General features: G+C 34.4%; 1 protein-coding gene across 1 annotated transcript in view; it reads left to right on the top strand.

Annotated features, from left to right (window-relative positions):
- NRK (Nik related kinase) overlaps positions 1–20,702 on the top strand; it is a 139,902-nt gene that overhangs the window by 84,578 nt on the left and 34,622 nt on the right. Inside the window, exons 10-19 of the mRNA XM_035007360.1 lie at positions 448–526; positions 1,604–1,779; positions 3,414–3,477; positions 4,136–5,312; positions 7,480–7,587; positions 10,569–10,636; positions 12,800–12,894; positions 16,479–16,576; positions 17,810–18,174; positions 19,726–20,062. Of these exons, the coding sequence (XP_034863251.1) occupies positions 448–526; positions 1,604–1,779; positions 3,414–3,477; positions 4,136–5,312; positions 7,480–7,587; positions 10,569–10,636; positions 12,800–12,894; positions 16,479–16,576; positions 17,810–18,174; positions 19,726–20,062 (2,567 nt within the window). The remainder of the gene's footprint in view (positions 1–447; positions 527–1,603; positions 1,780–3,413; positions 3,478–4,135; positions 5,313–7,479; positions 7,588–10,568; positions 10,637–12,799; positions 12,895–16,478; positions 16,577–17,809; positions 18,175–19,725; positions 20,063–20,702) is intronic.

Below are 20,702 nucleotides of genomic sequence, written 5' to 3'. Positions count from 1 at the left end.
CTTCTCATCTTTTTAGATTGCTAAATCATTCTTTATATATTATTGTGCTTAGCTACTCATTTGGTTGACTTTTTAAGCCTATAATGACATATTTCCATTTTATAAGTATAGATACCTAGAACACAAAATACAGAAGAGTGTTTGTCTCTATTTTTTGTTTACTTCTCTAGATAGAAATCACCAATCATACATTTTGAAATTTTTATCCAGTGTAGTTTATTATTAATTTGCCACACCTGTCAATGGTGAAACTTGAGGATCTTATATAATGGACTGTTTGTATGAAAATGAACTTTTCCTGTAACTACATTATTTTGTATCTATTTATTCCTTAGTGTCTATTCAACATGATATGTGAAAGAACACTGAGAATCCCCTCTGGAATGAGGAGTGTGCTCTGTTGTTACCCTTCTCATTCATTCTAAACACATCTATTTTCCTTTGCAGCCCTGTGTAACCTTCAGCCTTTGGAAGCCCTCTTTGTTATTTTGCGGGAATCTGCCCCCAAAGTCAAATCCAGTGGATGGTAAAGATGAATGACTTAATCTCCTAAACACATTAACTTGCCATTTTTTATGTAGGAAATGAGTTTTTATTAATTTTGTAGTCCTGTTTCAACATCTTTGTTGGACAGTATTTCCTAAAAACTAATATGTTAAGGTGGGGGGGGGTCTTAATGATTAGTTTTCATTAAGAGCTAGCTAGCCAACTAGACATAAGTAATACCTTCCATAGTATATTATGATGACATCACTGCCCTGGAATTAATGGCATGTTCAGTTGTTTCTCCATTAATGGCATGGACCAATAGAAATCATTTGTGACATTTCTCCCTGTGCCTAGATAGGCAGTCAGTGATTGTGATATACAGCTCAGTTGTTCAGCCCATTAAACTAAACATCCACAGACCTGGAGAAGAGGATTTGTTCTCCCAGGGTGTTACAGACCAACTAACTTGGGAACCCTTTATACTGAAGCTTTTTGATTGAGTGTCAGAAGCTCTTGCTTATTATTAGTATTTATTGCTTGCCCTGCTAGAAGTGGTGGCTGTGATTTGATTGCTGACATTTTTCCTTGTGATTCAATTTAACCCTTCCCACAGATTCAGGCTTTCTGGACACTTCTGTTTTCATGAACCATTTTATAAGATTAGTTAGTCCTGGTGCTATTAAGATCCCCCCTTTTTTTTTGGATCATTACATTTATGACTATGTAGCTCAAAATGCATGTAGTCAAGTGAAACATTCAGACTTCAAAGTATGACTTCTGTGGGCTGACCAATCTAGATACATGTTCTACATATATCACATTAACCACTCCATTGCCATCCCACCAATTGACTTTTTACCATGTACATACTTCTGAACTCATTGAAGTTTCTACTACTATTTAAATGCCATTGACTCTGGCTCATCTGAGGTTTGAGTGGTATTGTATAATGTATATTGTCAAGCTGCAGGTCATATGGCAGTTGAAAAGACAATTATAACTAGAGGCAATTCTCTCCAAAAATATGACCTGCAGAGTGGCATATGTGTGAGGATGGGAAAAGATATGGCAAGCCTGAGGATGCTTTTTTATCCCTTTGACTCATTTCTTTTAGGTCTCGCAAGTTCCACAATTTCATGGAAAAGTGCATGATAAAAAATTTCCTATTTCGTCCTACTTCTGCAAACATGCTTCATCACCCTTTTGTTCGGAATATAAAAAATGAAGGACACGTTGTTGAGTCATTGAAGAAGCATCTTACAGGAATCATTAAAAAGAGACAGAAAAAAGGTTGGAATATGTCAACTTTCATTTTACTAGAATGGATATTTAAATGAGAGCAGAGTTTATTCATTTTTGTCAGGAAAAATAATATTTAAGAATTAGATTAAAAGTAAAAATTCTGAAGGAGGCCTTCCATATTTAGTTTTTCCACTAATATGCCATGTGCAGTTAATTAATTATCTCTCACCTGATCATCTGTATATATATGATTATAAATTGTCACCAATTACAACTGGCAAGTGTTCATATTTATAAAAACCTTGAAAGCATCAAGAAGAATTTTGTGATGTGCCAATTTTATTTTAAGAAAACTCGTAACACATTTCCTTTTTTTCTCTTTTTTTTTATTTTAAGAAAACTCGTAACTAAAGAGATAAAATAAATAAAAAAGGTAACAAAATCTGTATCTTACTGTTCTTTTTTGGTTGATATTTTACTGTTCTTTTTTGGTTGATATTTTAATTGACTCCAATGAGATAAATAGATTTGTAATTGTCTGTTGATGACTGTTAATTTTGAAGTAATTTCTGTGTACCATACTAAGTTTGTTTTATGCACTAATCTCCAAGTATAAGAAGTAATTAAAAGGACTAATTTATACAAGTAAAAGTTAGTTTCTATATATTAATGCCAAAAATGGCAGGATGGATTTTCATCAAATCCAGATTAAACTCCTTAGGAAGTTTTAACTTTGTATTGTATGGCATATTCCACATTTAAATTGGGGCTCCATGGGCAGTGTTGAGAGTGGTGATATAATGGAAAAGGGGAAGCTGGAAACATAGTCATTCTCAGAATAGCTACAGGATAGATTACAGTAGAGTTTCTTCCATCTACATAACTATATGTATCCTATTTTGGAGTGAGAAGCAGCAGAAATTAATTTATTTAACCATGGGTGAAAATTCACTGGACCAGCATCACAAAAACCAGCTAGTCTCAAATGGGTACAGGAAGACCCCATTTCTATTTGAGAATTTGCTAATTTCCAGAGTTGCAAGACTTCCAAAATATTACCTGCAGGAAAAGTCACATTTATGTGAGAATTACATAGGTGTAAATACAGGTGCCCTGAACACTTTTATTTAGGAAATTCAAAAGAACACTCTTGTTTGTAAACGTCTATATTTCAGTACAGCACAGCAGAAATGAAAGAAGCTGAACATGTTGAATGTGTTAAGTGTAAAATCCAGAATTTAGATTTTTACTTTCTCATTGGAAAGACCAATGATCCTGATCCTCATTTTCAATGATCTTCATTGAAAGGACCAAAGATAGGGTGGGCCCAAGCCATAAAGTCCTCACGTCTAGATCACACACCTTTAAGCTATGTTCAACAACCATCTATAAAGTTTCTCTTGTCCCATTCTCCCTTTGTCTTTCTCAATTACTTCTCTTTAGATTGCAGCTACCAAATTGCTAAATTCCCTTTCCTGTGCCCAGAGAAATTAGTCTGCTGCAAAAGTGGGCCTAGGAACTAGGATATTGTCCATATTACCAACCAAGTGTGATTTGAAGGGTTACCCTCTTGTCCTTGTAATTCACTTGACATCCTGAGCATTAAAGGGTAAAAATTCCTAAGGTAGATTACACTAATACCTGCTGATTTTTTGCCTTGTTTTTTTCTCTTTTATAAAAAGGAATACCTCTGATCTTTGAAAGAGAAGAAGCTATTAAGGAGCAATACACCATGAGAAGATTCAGGTGTGTTAGATAAATTACAAATATAATTTGTTGTTAGCAATTTATGTAAGACAGTTGATTCTATTCTGTTGGCATTTGACTCAGAAGAGTTTAATCCCTTCTGATGCAACAAATAACAGCTCTCTCTATATTTTCAAGAGATATTTGAATGGAAATGTTGAGGAAAGATTGTTATTACTACTCAAAGAATCTTTAATTTCTGGCACTAGAATGACCAGGTAGATTATTAGATAATTGAGTATATTAGTAATACAAAGAATATTCCAGACATTACAGGAATGATTCAAAAAAAATTTACTGAAAGTATCTTTATTGCACAAAATTTCCATTTATTTATTTATTTATTTATTTATTTATTTATTTATTTTTTAAATTTTTTTTTATTCATGTGACAGAGAGAGAGAGAGGGAATATGAGCAGGGGAGAGAGGCGGAGGGAGAGGGAGAAGCAGACTCCTCGCCGAGCCAGAAGCCCAATATGGGGCTCGATCCTAGGACCCCGAGATCATGCCCCGAGCTGAAGGCAGACGCCTAACCATCTGAGCCACCCAGGCGCCCCACAACATTTCCGTTTTTTAAAATAAAGGCATTTTCCCCAAGTGGCTTCACTCCACTGACAATTATTACTATATAGCAATCATTTGTATGTTTATTTCTAGAGGACCTTCTTGTACTCATGAACTTCTGAGACTGCCAACCAGCAGTAGATGCAGACCACTTAGAGTTCTGCATGGAGAACCCTCTCAGCCAAGGTGGTTACCTGATCGAGAAGAGCCACAGGTCCAGGCACTTCAGCATCTACAGGGAGCAGCCAAGGTGTTCATGCCACTACAGGCTCAGGACAATGCACCTAGGCCTCTACAGGGGCAAGCCCAGGCACCTCAGCGACTACAAGGGGCAGCTCGGGTGTTTACGCCACTACAGGCTCAGGTTAAGGCTAAGGCATCTAGGCCCCTACAGATGCAGATTAAGGCACCTCCACGACTACGGAGGGCAGCCTGGATGCTCATGCCACTACAAGCTCAGGTTAAGGCACCTAAGCCTCTACAGGTACAGGCCCAGGTACCAAAAGAGCAGCAGGTTCAGGCTGCTCAGGCCCAGCCCCAGACATCAGAAGAGCCACAGGATCTGGACCAGGTACCAGAGGAATTTCAGGGGCAAGATCAGGTACCTGAACAACAACAAAGGCAGGGTCAGGCCTCTGAACAACAGCAGAGGCAGAACCAGGTACCTGAACAGCAGCTGGAGCAGAACCAGGTACCTGAACAGCCAGAGGTACAGGAACAGGCTGCTGAGCCTACACAGGCAGAGAATGAGTCAGAGGAACCTGAGGCATTACGAGTACATGCCCAGGTGTTCCTGCCCCTACTGTCACAGAACCACCATGTGCTGTTGCCACTACATTTGGATACTCAGGTACTCATTCCAGTAGAGGGGCAAACTGAAGGGTCACTTCAAGCACAGGCCTGGGCACTAGAGCCCCCACAGGCAGTTGGCTCAGTTCAAGAACTGATAGAGGGACTATCAAGAGACTTACTTCGAGCACCAAACTCACATAACTCAAAGCCACTTGGTCCACTGCAAACCTTGATGGAAAACCTGTCTTCAAACATGTTTTACTCTCAACCAGAACAGGCACAGAAGAAAAAATCGAAAGTTTCTAGTCTAAGGCAGGCATTGGCAAAAAGATTATCACCAAAGAGGTTCCGGGCAAAGTTATCAAGGAGACCTGAAGAGTTTGAGCTCTCAGATTTAGAAGCCTGCAGGCGAAGGCGCCAGCGCAGATGGGAGGATATCTTTAATCAGCATGAGGAAGAATTGAGACAAGTTGCAAATGTAAGAGTTTCTGATATTTTTACTGAATCAAATATGCAGAGAAAACATGCTAATACATGCTCATGTTTCCCTCTGTTAAGACCAAATGAAACAAATATTCCTTATGTGCCAGAGAAGATTAATAATTTGTACTTCAAATAAATTATCTTAAAATTTACAGATAATTATGACTAAATTTGAAAAAGAAAAATTGGCTTGAATGATCCAGGTAATTGCTTAATATCTTTGTAGAGATATAGCTTTAATTATTAACTAATAAAGGGACACCATAAGGACATTTAAAATGACTATTTTGGATCTTTGAAAATTACTATCATAGTTCCAAATTTCAAATAGAACTCATTAAAAATAAACACAGAAAACAACTTTGGTTTTGCTCCCCAACCTCTTAAGTTAATTTGTCTTTCTTCCAATAGAATGCTGAACTGTGCTATTTAAGTGAATTATACTGTTTTTTTTTAATTTCAGGATGTTTAAATCAAGGTTAAAATGAAACAGAAAAGCAGTTTCCACAACATTTTGTATTTACCATATGTATGACTTGTCTCACTAATTTTCCACCGTTTTACATAATTAATCAATGAAATCTCTGCATAGAACATGACACAAGTTACAAATTCATCTCTGTACTCTTTTGAAATGCAATATGTTAATATCTTTATCTTATTTGCAAATAGCCAAAATCTCATTCTTTCAAATTCTCTAATATAAGTGAATATAATTTGGTTGGAGTTGATGAATTCAATCTGGCAGATCTAATCTGACAATGAAGGGTTTGTGGGCTTTATAAGCAAATTAATGAAGTCAATAGGATTAGGAGAGCACTTGTTTTCTAATACTTCACAACATCCATTTACATAAAGGAATCCTAAATTAAACCCTGGTATCAACATCAAGTTATCTAATAATAATTAATGTAGTAATTATAAATGTATCTTCTCTGAATGTCTGGATAAGTGAATCTTTTGGCTTGTCCATTGAGCCAATTAAACTAATGTTATTTCCCTAACATATTTAACAAGTGAAGAAAGGCCCAAAAGGGGAAATGGATGTCTACTCTCAATAAAGGGGGAGATAGGAAGAGAAAGAAGCCATATAGAGAAGTGGAGGTATGAGTCTAGAATGGTGATATTTGCTTGAAATTAAGGCATCTAAAATGCTAGTGACTAATTTCAATGAGGACTAGTAACAATTAAATCTAATGGGTTTTGCATTTATGAAAAAGACTTGTATGCATCCTTGCAAGACTCATAGCGTTGGTAGCATGACACATACTTATTGTCATTTGGTGTTTTAAATGTACATGTGAGAAGCCATTCTAAACTGGAAGAAAAAGTCAATAAATAGTATTTACCAATCCCATGACTCTAGGATCTTGTACAGGTATTCATATCTTTGTATGTGATTTTTAAAGATATATAAATTTTATAAGATAAAGTTGCAAATGTAAGAGTTTCTGATATTTTTACTGAATCAAATATGCAGAGAAAACATGCTAGTACATGCTCATGTTTCCCTCTGTTAAGACCAAATGAAATTTTATTTTACATAAAATATAAAAGATATTTTATATATAAAAAATATAAAAAATTGATACTAACTCAAAGTCATAGATCTTTTGAATTGCCTAAAAATTTGTTAGCATTTAGAGATGTATGTGAATTCTTCAACTAACCAAAGAAAAGAAAACTCATTTTCATTACTCTCTGTGAATTGAAGAAATAATACTGATTGGCTTAAATGTGAAAACAGAAACTTTCCCAAATTCCTAGAGCTCAGTTAGTGAGAAATATTTGCACTGCTGTATTATAGATCTTCCATTGCACAGGAGGACCGAACTTCTTAGTTATAATTGCCTACTAAATGTGACAGTCTGGGGTTATGAGTTAAGCTTTAAACCAGATATTCTTAACCTGGGTCTAATAGATTAGCTGCAGGTGTTCAGAGATCCCCCTGAAAATATATGCAGACATGTGTGTCTATATGCAGTTAGAATCTCCTCAGATTCTAAAGGGAATCCAGAACCAAAACCTATTAGAATCTACTGGTTTAAATCAATTTTAATATTTGAAAATTATTCTAAGTTGTACATTGTGAAGATAAAGTTGCTCCTATCATTTGCATTTTAACAACAATTAAAATATTTATTATCCTTTTTGTTTCAAAGGGCAAAGAAGATGAATCATCAGACAATGATGAAGTATTTCATTCAATTCAAGCTGAAGTCCAAATAGAACCATTGCAACCATACGTTCCAAATCCTAAAGGAAATGAGGTAAGTTTCTCAGTATGAGTTGCTGTGACATTAATAAGTGCCTAGAACAGTGGTTCTTAAACTTTTTGGTCTCAGGGGATCTTTATACTCCTAAACAAAGAAGACCCCAAAAAACTTTTGTTTATATGGATTGTGTCATTCAATATTTAATGAATTAGAAATTAAAATAAAAACATTAAATATTTATTAATTCATTTAAAAGTAAATAAAAATATTACAGGTGAACATAAGAAACAAAGTTTTAATAAAAAATAAGTATTTTCCATTTTACTTAATGGAAAACAACTGGATTCTCATATCTGCTTCTGCATTCAATTTGTTGCCATATATTTGGTTTGAAGTATATGAGTGAAACTGGCTTCTCACATATAAGTAGCTGGGAAGGGAGGATTTTCATAGCTTTTTCAGATAATTGTGGATATTCTTTGATAACACACCAAAACTGCAGAAGTGGAATTTAAAACCCTATCAGTGAAATTTGCATATTCAGAAATATTAAAATCCATTGTTCTGTTGTATGCTATGAATAGATGTTTTGCTCATGCACAATTTTGTATCTTCATACATTGGTCAGTTGGAAAACATTGGTTCAATGTGTATGTAGATCTTTCCAAATATTTACACATTTCATTATACAACATCAATAAACAGCATTTGTTAATGTCACCAATTTCATCAGAAAAATGACTGAGTATTGATAAGTCAAGTGCATGGTGACAGATAATAAATTTAAAATTTTAATTTTCACTTCAAAGCTTAATTTTATCATTGCTAACAAATAACATCAGTTGTTTTTTTCCTTGAATTGACAGGCTAACTTCATTGATTTTAAATAAAATGCCTGCCAGATACCCAAGTTGAATAATCATAGTTTGTCTTGTCAGTCATTCTTTTAAGTAAAAATATTGCCAATAAAACCTTGGGTAGTTCAGCATGTAACACAATCACACATACCTTTTCCCTTGATTGTTCTAGGATGTAGTTTATGACAGGATTTGGGTCATTTAATATGTGATTTATTTTTTTACATTTATATGAATAATCAAGTCAGTCCTCATGTCTAGGTTGACTTCTGTTTTCACGACTATATTAACAGCATTTAGCTTAGGGTATTGGTGAGGCCCAAGTTGCAGTTTCAATTCCCATGTGGACAAGGTATTATCATCATAGCCAGCATTCATAACAGCTAGCCATCTAAAAATTTTTTGGTCACTAAGGATGAGCAGGTTGCTGGATGAAGAATTCAGAAATTCTTGCCTTACTAATAGTGGGTCAGAGTCTCATTGTTGTCCTTAATCAGCACAAGGGCCCTAGATCACTATATTTCTTTCTTCTAGTTGCTTCAGAGTAGGCCACTATGATTTCTTTCATGGACAATTATCCTTTTTTAAACATGTTACTTCTGATACTAGCAGTCCTCTGAAGTAAATAGCAGAGTATTGCTTTATAAATACTAACCACTGGCAGAAGGAACATAAGCTGGATTGTATTATTTAATTACAAGAGGCCTTATGTCTCTCTCTCTGCCTTATTAAATTATGACTTTCCTCCTACTCTCAGAGAATAATTATTACCTTAAACATATGTTTTTAAGCAGGAAATATAATGAGTTGTGTCTGATTGGTTTAGAATGCATCATTTGCCTTATATATACTATTCTTACTAATCATCTTCACATTTTTTGGACCAAATACAGACAATTCATATCAGGTATTAGCTTTTCTTATTTTTGGCCTTTATCTTTTCTGAGTAATCCTGGTCTCTGGTTTACTAATGTCAATAAACTTTCTGAGACCAGTTTCATAAACCAAGAGGCCTAGACGGGGTCAATATGATGCCAGGTATCTGAATCAAATGTGGAAAAAGTCAGATGCTTATCATGCATACTGCCAAACATCTGGTTACATTTGGAAGCGCTCATTTGCAAAACATGTGAACAATTAACAACATTTTTTGTTTCTTACCCATCTGTCTGTTAGAGTTTAAAGACAACCTTAATAAGTCACTACATAGAAACAGTGTAGTAAGGTTAGTGTAGTTTCTAGAAACTATAGAGTGACTTTATCACATGAAAATGCTAGATTTTTTAAAAATGTAACATGTTTAGTTTTTCTTTCTAAAGAATCTACTGTGACTGCCTCATTGAATGTCAGAATAGCCTATTTTTTGGTTAGCTAAAAGCTATTTTAAGTAGAAACCTAATGATATAAAACTAAATGAGGCAAGCCAATACTACATGGTCCTATCTACTAATGTTGGCAGAAAATAAATCTGCCCCACTGACGGATGCTGGCTCATTTTATGTGATCTTAAGTATTTTTCTATATTAGATGAATGAATAATTAATAGAAACCAAATTAATTCATTTAGAATTGAAAAAGTATTGGAACACTGATTATGACATTACAGCCCAATTGTAAAATGAAAAAACATACTTTCTTGAAGGTGGGACGCTTTTGACACTTGAGAGATTTTAATGATGTGTTGTATGTGTGTTACAACTTTTGAAAATCTAAGGTTAGCTTAAAGGGTAAGTGAATAGAAGTTTGAGCTTAAATTCTGAGAAATTTGGACTTGGTATAAAAGTAATATGAAAACATAGAAAGCATTAAATTAGCAGTTGAGGGACCTACATTCTGATTATAAATATTCTTTAACTTGATGTAAAATTCTTAGAAAAGTGATTTTTCCTCTCTGAGGTACAGATTCCTCAAAAATAAAATTAGAGTGTTTGATTATATAATCTCCAGAATCTGTTATTATACTAAAATTCAAGGATACCATGAGAAATTATGGTTAAGCAGTTCTAATGTTATTCTATAAGTAATTATGAAAATACAATCTAGTTATGAAAATCAGATTTTATAAGTTGGATTTTTAGTAAACTATCTTTATATGAAGAAAGGAATTTTTCCCATGAATTAATACTTCAAAAGAATTTATGATAAAAAATTTTACCAAAGTATTTCATTGTCTTTAAGGTCCAAGAAAGATCTACTTCAGTGCCTTACAATCAGGATTGTGAACACCATGTCAAGTTCTCTTCAAAGTATGTTTCTCTGATTACTATTTTCAAATTACTCACGATTTACTATTACATGGAACATTAAAGCATATTTATTTGACACTAAGTTTTGTGTAAAGTGAAAACTAAAATATTAATGAAAACATCATCACTAGTGATACTGTCAGCCTGTATTTAAAACGTTAACTGCAGTAATTCATTAACTAGATCTTTCATATTTGGACCTACTGTAGTCTCAGTATCACTTAGTTTAATAATTTGCTGATAAGATCCACAATTTAATAAAAGAAATGTCAATGAATTTTTTTAAAGATTTCAGTTGGTACTTTATAATAAAAAGATGTGAAACTTCATATGTATCATGTACTTCAGTTATACATTTTATCATGTAGTACATCATGAATATCATGTACTTGTACTACATGTTAAAATACACACACAATTCCTAACTTCAGAAGCTAATGCTATGGAATGGGCAAGCTTGAAATGACCTATGGGAAAAATCAAATATAAAACTCAGTATTCTATCAATGATATTTTATCCTGATAACTATATTTTTATCTCTGTAATATTGGTGATCTTCAGTAATTTTCAAAGATCATATTTCATATTTTAGATGTTATGTGCAAAGTGTTATATTTGAAAGCTAAATAAATTTATTTATTTATTTAAAGATTTATTTTAGAGAGAGAGAAAGAGCACAAGCAGGAGAGGCAGAGGCAGAGGGAGAGAGAATCTGAAGCAGACTCCATGCTGAGCACAGAGCCTGACGTGGGGCTCAGTCTCACAATCCTGAGATCACAACCTGGGCCAAAACCAAGAGTTGGACACTTAACTGACTGTGCCACCCAGGTGCCCCTGAAAGCTAAATTTTAATATAGATTTTCCTTGAAAATCATACCCCTTCCAACTTCAGATTATAATGGAGAGAATTTAGCCTATATTCATTCACTCAGTCATTCACTAAATATTTATTGAGCACCTGCTATATTCAAGATACTGGACAGTATGGTCAGACTGCATAGAGTTGATGGTATGTAGTATGTATATTACTACTTCATTATTATTTAAAGCCCCATATATTTACGTCTTTTAGATTTAACTTGTGTGCAAAAATCTTAGAAAATTAGAAAGCAAGATTAGGAACTTTTGCTTTCTCTGCATTCAGTGAATAAGGTGTCATGGACCTTCTGACCATAAAGCGAGAAAACTGCTTAATTTTATGCATCTTTTTGGTATTGTGGGATATGTCTTTAATAAAATCCAATACATAAAAATTAATATTGCTGGGCTCCTGAGTGGCTCAGATGGTTAAGCATCTGCCTTCGGCTCAAGTCATGATCCCAGGGTCCTGGGATCGAGTCCCACATCGGGCTCCCCGCTCAGCGGGGAGCCTGCTTCTCCCCTCTCATGCTGTTTCTCTCTCGCTCACTCTCTAAAAAATAAATAAAATCTTAAAAAAATTAATATTGCTGTTAAATTAGAATTGGCTATTCCAATTATAAAAAGATTTTTGAATTTATGAATAGCAAATATATTATCTTAAGTCTTTCCTGAAATTTAGGGTCATAGAAAAGACTCTTCTCTGTTCTAGACTTAGATCAATAACCAAAGCCCTTCCTATATAGAAATTCCAAAGTGACATAGAATTCAGCAGCACCAGTCCAAAATAGCTTTCTAAATATTCCCTGAATTTGAATATTAAAAATTAAACTGTTCTATTTGTATGTCCATCTATCTAAATCAGGAATAGGATATTAAAAAATGCAAATGCCAAATCAGGATGATAATAGTGGAATATTTGATGTAACAGTAACAGCTTCTTATCTTGTTAAAATCCTCACATAGACTATTATGCTTATTACTGTATTACTAGGTATATAATAATGTCTGAATATTACCTTAAAGAAACGTTATTGAATTTTTAGAAATTAAATATGATATGTGAAGGAAACGTATACTATATGGAAACACTTTATTTATATTTTGGAAATTGTTTCTCTGTTCTAGATAAAATAGCACATTTGAAGAAAAATGGAAATTTGAAAATATTAATTAAGCTCTACTTCTTTTTAGTTTGATATATACCCTATACCTAAAACTTTTTTGTTGGTCTTGATTTTGAGCTGTCTATTCCTTTTATGAATATTAGGACATGGCATATGCTTTTCTGTCTTTTCATTTAGTGTTCCTCAGCGGTCTGTTTTGGAACAAGCTCAGAAGCCCATTGACATCAGACAAAGGAGTTCGCAAAATCCTCAGAATTGCCCAGCAGCATCAGGTGATTCAAAGCACAGAGTTTAAACAGCCAAAACACAGAGCTAATGTTTAACAGTTTATATTGCAGAAGTGAAGAAAGAACTTTAAGAAGTAATGAATCAAAAGTGTTAGGGAAGCCACATAGAATTAAGACCAAGAGGCCACTGAATTTGGCAATTGGGTGGTCAGTGGTGACTTTTGCGAAATGGAAATTAATTTTTCTAAAGTTATTTTCTTTAAGTTGTGTAGTAGTTAGAAATGTGTCTGGGGAGGTGGGGATGTCAACTTTGGTTTCTGTACCATGTGTGAAAAATATGAGAAAGGAACTTGGAAGAGGCCTTTCTAATAGGCTAAAATTTATAGACAATCCTTAAAATATTGAAATATTAGATGGAGTAGTTGTGGGCATGTGTTTTATTTATCCATTTATTTCACCACCTCAAAGTAAAATATACACAGTATTTCATAAACTTCCCTAGATGTTACAAATTGATGTTTTTACTCAAATATATGAAAAAGTAATAAAATCATAGAAAATAACTTCACAATTTGTGATATGAATTTCAAAACAAGTGTTTTATCTTATGATATACTTTTGAGAGTTTAAATGAATTATAGATTTTTGAAATATTGAAATAAACAAAGCCAAAAGTTAGGCCTTAGATTGTAAAATCTGGCATTGTGTACTTTTAAGCAACCCAAGTAAATTCTGCAAGGGCAAAACGCCTGAATGAGTTCTCAAGTCATCTGTAAAAATGTAGAACATAGATTTTATTAAAATGTTAATAATAAAGAGGGCACGTACTGCATGGAGCCCTGGGTGTTATGCGCAAACAATGAATCATGGAACACTACATCAAAAACTAATGATGTAATGTATGGTGATTAACATAACATAATGAAAAAAAGATATATAGGTATACTCTATCAAAATCAAATATTTCAAAGACCTGAACTTAAAAACCCCGTTCTTCTTAGGAGACTCAGATAATGGTAGAATTCTTTTAATAGTGTCCTCTCGTGAAGAAATATTATCTTGTGAGAAATAAAATAAACCTGAATCAAAAGTAACTTTAAGAATATTTTCCCCAGAACCTTTCTGGTTTGGCTAGGGCTAATTTTACTAATAGTGGGCAAACACCTAAAAATTTAAGGTTTATTCGTACTGCCTTTTCTGAAATAAGGAAATTCTAGATTAGGTCCCAAAGCAGTCATGAACATTGGTTAGGAGCGGGGTGAGAAGGGGATAGCTTCTATGTAGATGATAGCTGAAGTTCTTTTCAGCTCTAAAATTATATTATTTTATTGTGTGTACCACCTAGACTATTTGCAGTTCCCATGAAATTACATACTTTATTATGCAGGAAATCAGAGCACCTTACTACAAATTTGCCTCAAAATCTCAAACACTCACCCAAACTTCTTATTTAGCCTAACAACATACACAGGGACTTGAGAAAAAAATGGTTTTCTGAAGAAAGATAATAAACTGCAAAAGTAAAATGCCGGAAGATGCAGACACAAATTGTAGAATGTGTTCCAGATAATATACTCAAAAGATAGCAGTGTTTGTAAATACATGATTTTGGGAGTTGCAGGGTCTACACCTTGGCTTTATATAGCACAGTTGCAAATAAAAAGGGGATAGGATTATTTATCTTTAAAATCCAAGCACATAAAAAAAAATAAGCAAGGATGTAAGTGCCCCTTGGTAAAGCTTTTTCTAAGTATACTCAGCCAGATCTACTGATTTTTGAGCCTAAATATTATCACTGAATTTTAACCACAGGTGTTACTGTACCATAAATCTTAATATAAAAAATCCACACTTTTAGTCCAGATACATTTGCATTTTTAAAATATATTTTTTTAATTTTTAAGTAATCTCTACATCCAATGTGGGGCTTGAACTCACAACCCCAAGATCAAGAGTTGTATGTTCTACAAACTGAGCCAGCCAGGGGCCCCTAAATTTGGATTTTAAGTGGAAATATTTACACTATGGAATTAAACTGCTCATTGTGATAGCAACTAGCCAAATTAAAACTAAACTGTTGGTGGGAATGCAAGCTGGTGCAGCCACTCTGGAAAACAGTATGGAGGTTCCTCAAAAGTTGAAAATAGAGCTACCCTACGACCCAGCAATTGCACTACTGGGTATTTACCCCAAAGATACAAATGCAGGGATCTGAAGGGGTATGTGCACCCCGATGTTTATAACAGCAATGTCCACAGTAGTCAAACTATGGAAAGAGCCAAGATGTCCATCGACAGATGAATGGATCAAGAAGATGTGGTATATATACACAATGGAATATTATGCAGCCATCAAAAGGAATGGAATCTTGCCATTTGCAAAGATGTGGATGGAACTGGAGGGTATTATGCTGAGCGAAATAAGTCAATCAGAGAAAGACATGTATCATATGACCTCACTGGTATGAGGAATTCTTAATCTCAGGAAACAAACTGAGGGTTGCTGGAGTGGTGGGGAGTGGGAGGGATGGGGTGGCTGGGTGATACACATTGGGGAGGGTATGTGCTATGGTGAGCGCTGTGAATTGTGTAAGACTGTTGAATCACAGACCTGTACCTCTGAAACAAATAATACATTATATGTTAAAAAAAAAAAAAAAGAATATAGCAGGAAGGGAAAAATAAAGGGGGGGGGGAATTGGAGGGGGAGATGAACCATGAGAGACTATGGACACTGAGAAACAAAGTGAGGGTTCTAGAGGGGAGGGGGGTGGGAGGATGCGTTAGCCTGGTGATAGGTATTAAAGAGGGCACGTACTGAATGGAGCCCTGGGTGTTATACGCAAACAATGAATCATGGAACACTACATCAAAAACTAATGATGTCATGTATGGTGATTAACATAACATAATAAAAAAAAAAACTAAACTTAAAATGTCAACCCCTCAGGCATACTGGCAATATTACAAATGCTCATTAGCCATGTGCGACTACTGGCTGGCTACTGTATTAGACATCAGATACAGAACATTTCTGTTACTGCAAAAAGTTCTAGTGCACAACATCACTATAGAAAGATTCCCAGCTTTATAAAAAGGGTTAAGTTTTGTCTCTTTTCAGTTGTTTGCTTTTCAACTGTATTGAAATACTTCGGGATATATCATTGAGTGGAAATTGGGGGAATAAGATTGCAGGGTCAACTTTCCTCTTGAGAATTTTGTCTAATCTATCATATTCTAATACACTGTTGGGCTCTTTTTCTACTGGTTAATATTGGAGGCCAGTGATACCACCCAGCTTTCCCTATTCTTGATACATATTTTTTTAAATGAAACTGTCTACCAGTCTTACTGGGTATCTCTTCACACAGATAGAGAGAAATATTTAGCAAGTGTACACTTAATATTGAAAACAGAAAAGCCATGTAGATCTACAGACAAACCTTGAGCCTATCACTACCCCTGCAAACAGAATCTAGGATCCTGGCCCCATGAGAATTTATCAGGTGATATTTCCTGAATGGAAAAAGGCTACAAGAAAAATACCAAGGTATTGAACTGGTACACTATAAAAGTGAAGGCAATGGCTGCGATCATCATTGTAACTAATGTCTTTTTGTCATTCCACAGAATCTTCTTCTGAGGAACAGAGTCCTGTGACCTGGAGGAGGTCCCAGTCATCACCGCCTTATTCCACTATTGATCAGAAATTGCTGGTTGATGTCCACGTAGGTTTCCATCTTAACTCTTAACACATTTATCTGTTTTTTGAAAATGTCTTTAGACTTACATATTTTCATCTTCACTTAAGGGAAAGGTCAAAGTGTTTAGTTTTTTAATTAATCTTTCAAAGATATATTTTCATTGCTATGTGAGTATGCAGAATATGAAATCTAGAAATTAAGTTTGAAATGGAGAAACATTGAATTGATCAGAAAATATTTTATATGCACATTCTTTTATCAGAATATATTATTGGTGACTAACATAACATAATAAAATTAAATAAATTAAAAAAATAATATATTCAGAGAGGAGTGATAAAAAGGTCTTTGTAGAAGCTAATCTCAAATCAAGGAGTAGAAGCTAGATGTTCACTTTTTGTCTAATATAATTTCTTGGATGATAACAATGCATAAAAATAAAACATTTGGGAAGAAATAAAATATCCTCTGATAGCATAAACATTCTTCCAATTGTTTTTTTATAGTACAATGGAGATAATTTTTATTATTATGTTATGTTAATCACCATACATTACATCTTTAGTTTTTGATGTAGTGTTCCATGATTCATTATTTGCGTGTAACACCCAGTGCTCCATGCAGAACGTGCCCTCTTTAATACCCATCACCAGGCTAACCCAACCTCCCACCCCTCTTTCCAGTTGTTTTTGCAGTGTACTTTCAGGTCATTCCATTTTATTTTTGTAATTATTCCTACCTACCACATACACATCTCTTTCAGATTGCCTAAAGGTTGCTTATACGACACTTAAAGGTGGATTTATATTAATTTGTTTCTTAGAAGTGTTTGATCTACTGTGAAACAACCTGTGTACAAAACTGAGTTGGGAAATTAATATATCAATTTTAAGAGCTATGTGGTAATCCTAATATCAGAGAATAAAATGAAAGGAAAAAATAACTATATCTTCTATAGAACATCAAATAATCTGTTCTACTCTCTGTCATCAAAACTAAATGTCCACTCCTCAGCAGAAAAGTAGGGGTAATAAAAAAGTAAATTTTGCCCTGTGTGAGCCAGAAAGGCCATTGATTATCATAGCCTGAAGTTTGGGTTTTGGCATCTCATCCTCACAAAAATGTTGCTTTATAGTGAGTAAAAATCTTCATTTCAATCGAAAATATATTTTAAAATATTGTCAGCTTGGAAACTTTCCAATCTAGAAGAAAATGAAAGGCTACTGGAGACTACATTAACCTTTCTTGTGCACACAGGTTCCAGATGGATTTAAAGTAGGAAAAATATCACCCCCTGTTTACTTGACAAATGAATGGGTAGGCTATAATGCACTCTCTGAAATCTTCCGGAATGATTGGTTAACTCCTGCACCTGTCATTCAGCCACCTGAAGAGGATGGTGATTATGTTGAACTCTATGATACTGGTGCTGATACTGATGGTGATGATGATGATTCTAATGATGCTTATGAGGATACCTATGACCATGACAATGGCAATGATGACTTGGATAACAAGGTTGATAAGGCTAATAATGTTGGTGAAGACCATGATGATAATGACAATGATGAAGCTATTGATGACAAAGACAATAATCATGATGATGCTCCTTGTTGGCCAAGGTTGGTTTTTCTATATTATTTGCACTACCAAAGTTTTAGAATTTCAGAACTATTTGCATCTTAGTTTTACCTTCAAATTTTATTACCAAGAGGGTGAATGCATTGCACTTGCATATTAGTAAATGGTTGATTTTCAATAATAGATTTTAAATTATTTTAATGCAAAACACCTAATTTTGCATTTTTGTATACTATATTTTATTAGTATTCAAGTATTAAGTTCTTTATAACTACAATTGTTGATGTTTCTATTACAATTAATGCTACTGAATCATTTTACCCTCTAAAACCACAGTGAGTATATGAAATGAGGTGACAAATAGTGTGCTACTTAATAACTGTAAGAGGAAGTCCTGATATTTGCAAACAGAATCTCCAGATTCGCTGAGAAAAATGAATTGCAACCTTGATTTTTACTTGATAATTTTGGGCTGAAATGTACTAACAGCATTATTTTTGGAATTCTGCAAACTGCTGTAACTAAATTCAGTACTCATTCAATTTTATCTTCTTACATAGCAGCTGCCAAAAGTGGTAATATTTAGTGAAGTGATATTTTCGGCATGCCACCAGTTGTTTGCTATATATATAGTTCCTTTCTCCTGCTTTAAACAAGCCAGTGTGTTCTTATTTACATATGTTCATGATTTGTATTCAAACTGTTCTCAAAGAAGATTAGTTAATATAGTAAATGTTTACATTAGTAGAAAAATGATTAACAGAGGGAGAATTGTTTGCTTTATAATATTGAAATCCATATTTTTTTGTTAATTTTCAAATGTTATTGGGAGGATATACATGGCAGAATCGACTACAAATTATTCAAAATTTTTTCTTTTTTGCCAACTAAAAAAATCTACCAGGAATTCCATTGTCAAATAAATTTGCTTTTAGGATTATCATAGGTACCTGGATATGTTGTCTCTTATGCAAAATACCATTGTGACATTTGGTAAGGTTGGTGTTCTCAGCAACTAAATAAATGACTATCTTAGCCTAATGAGATATATATTGCTGAATTTCCTGGTGGTAGTAATAGAAAAATCAATAGGATTCTTTAGCAAAGTAGTCAATACACATGTTAGAAAATCAAGGCATGTGTTAAAATTAACAGAAATTAAATATATTGCAAAAACAATTATTCAGTTATGTTGTGGCTGTGCCAAAAATATGGGCTTAATCATTTATGTGGCTGTGAAGTTGCTAATACATGTAGTCTATTATTTAAGCAAACCCCCTCCAAAACAAAACATATTTTTGCTGCTAACCTAACACATGTTCCTAATAAAGGATGCAAGTTCTCTTCCATCTGCCATCCATGTGCAGTCAGGGAATTGATGGTGGCTTATGATGTTGATTCAGTATTTAAGATTGACAAGATATAGGGGTATTTTTCTTGTCCATATCATACCAGTATTGTTCACATAGAGCAAAAACATTTCTAGAGATAGTATATATGTATCAGATACATCCTAATTCTGTTTTATTTGCTGACTTTCAAATGTGTTTTTGTTCAGTGGCTTTCTATCATTAATTGGATCTTGTTATCAGACCAAGCTATGGCAGAGATGGAAGCTGCAAGCAAGATAGTAGAGATGGAAGTGATGGTGGAGAAGAAACCTGCAGCAGCTATGGAAGTCAGAGAGTCAGTAGAGGCCATGGAGAAAGTGTAGCCAGTGGGGGCAGTGCAGTCAGTGGAGACAATGAAGAACTTGGAGCCAATATAGGCAATGGAAGAAGAGTTAAGGAAGTAAATGGAGGTAAGGGAATCAGTGGAACCAATGAAGAAAGCGGAGCCCTTCAAATCAGTGGAGGAGAAAATTGCTCAGAGACTGATGGTCAAAGATTGGAGAGACCGACATCCCAGGACTTTGAACATCAACAGGAGGTAATGCACCATTTGAAAAGGAGAATGAATTCCTCTCCTTGTAAATTTGTTTTTTCATGTGATATATCACATTTCCAGTCATTCCAAATATTATTTTAACTTCTAACCCAAAGCCTTAAACATTTTAATTTAAATATTTTTTTTAAGATTTTTTATTTATTTATTTGACAGAGAGAGAGAGAGAGACAGCTAGAGAGGGAACACAAGCAGGGGGAGTGGGAGAGGGAGAAGCAGGCTTCCCGCGGAGCAGGGAGCCCGATGCGGGGCTCGATCCCAGGACCCTGTGATCATGACCCGAGCCGAAGGCAGACGCTTAACGACTGAGCCACCCAGGCGCCCCAACATTTTAATTTATAGCTGTAGATCTTTACTTCTCATTTGGATGGTTCCTATTTACTTCCAGGGACAAAAATACGTTTTTTTTGTTCACCCTTATTACTCAGATCACAAATTTGGGATAGTGTCTCTTAACATATACAATTTTTTTTTTTTCTGGGAAGTTATCATTGTGGTAAAATTTACTAACAGAATTTTCCATCTTAACTATTTTAAGTGTATAATTCAGTAATATTAAGTACATTCACAATGTTGTACAACCATTATTACTGTTCATTTCTAGAGCTTTTTCATCATCCTAAAC

This window comes from Mirounga leonina, unplaced genomic scaffold (assembly GCF_011800145.1).
Source record: "Mirounga leonina isolate KUSES-001 unplaced genomic scaffold, KU_Mleo_1.0 Mir_101222, whole genome shotgun sequence".
NCBI lineage: Eukaryota > Metazoa > Chordata > Mammalia > Carnivora > Phocidae > Mirounga > Mirounga leonina.
The sequence above is the reverse complement of the archived record's forward strand: the minus strand, read 5'-3'. Positions and strand labels throughout refer to the sequence as shown.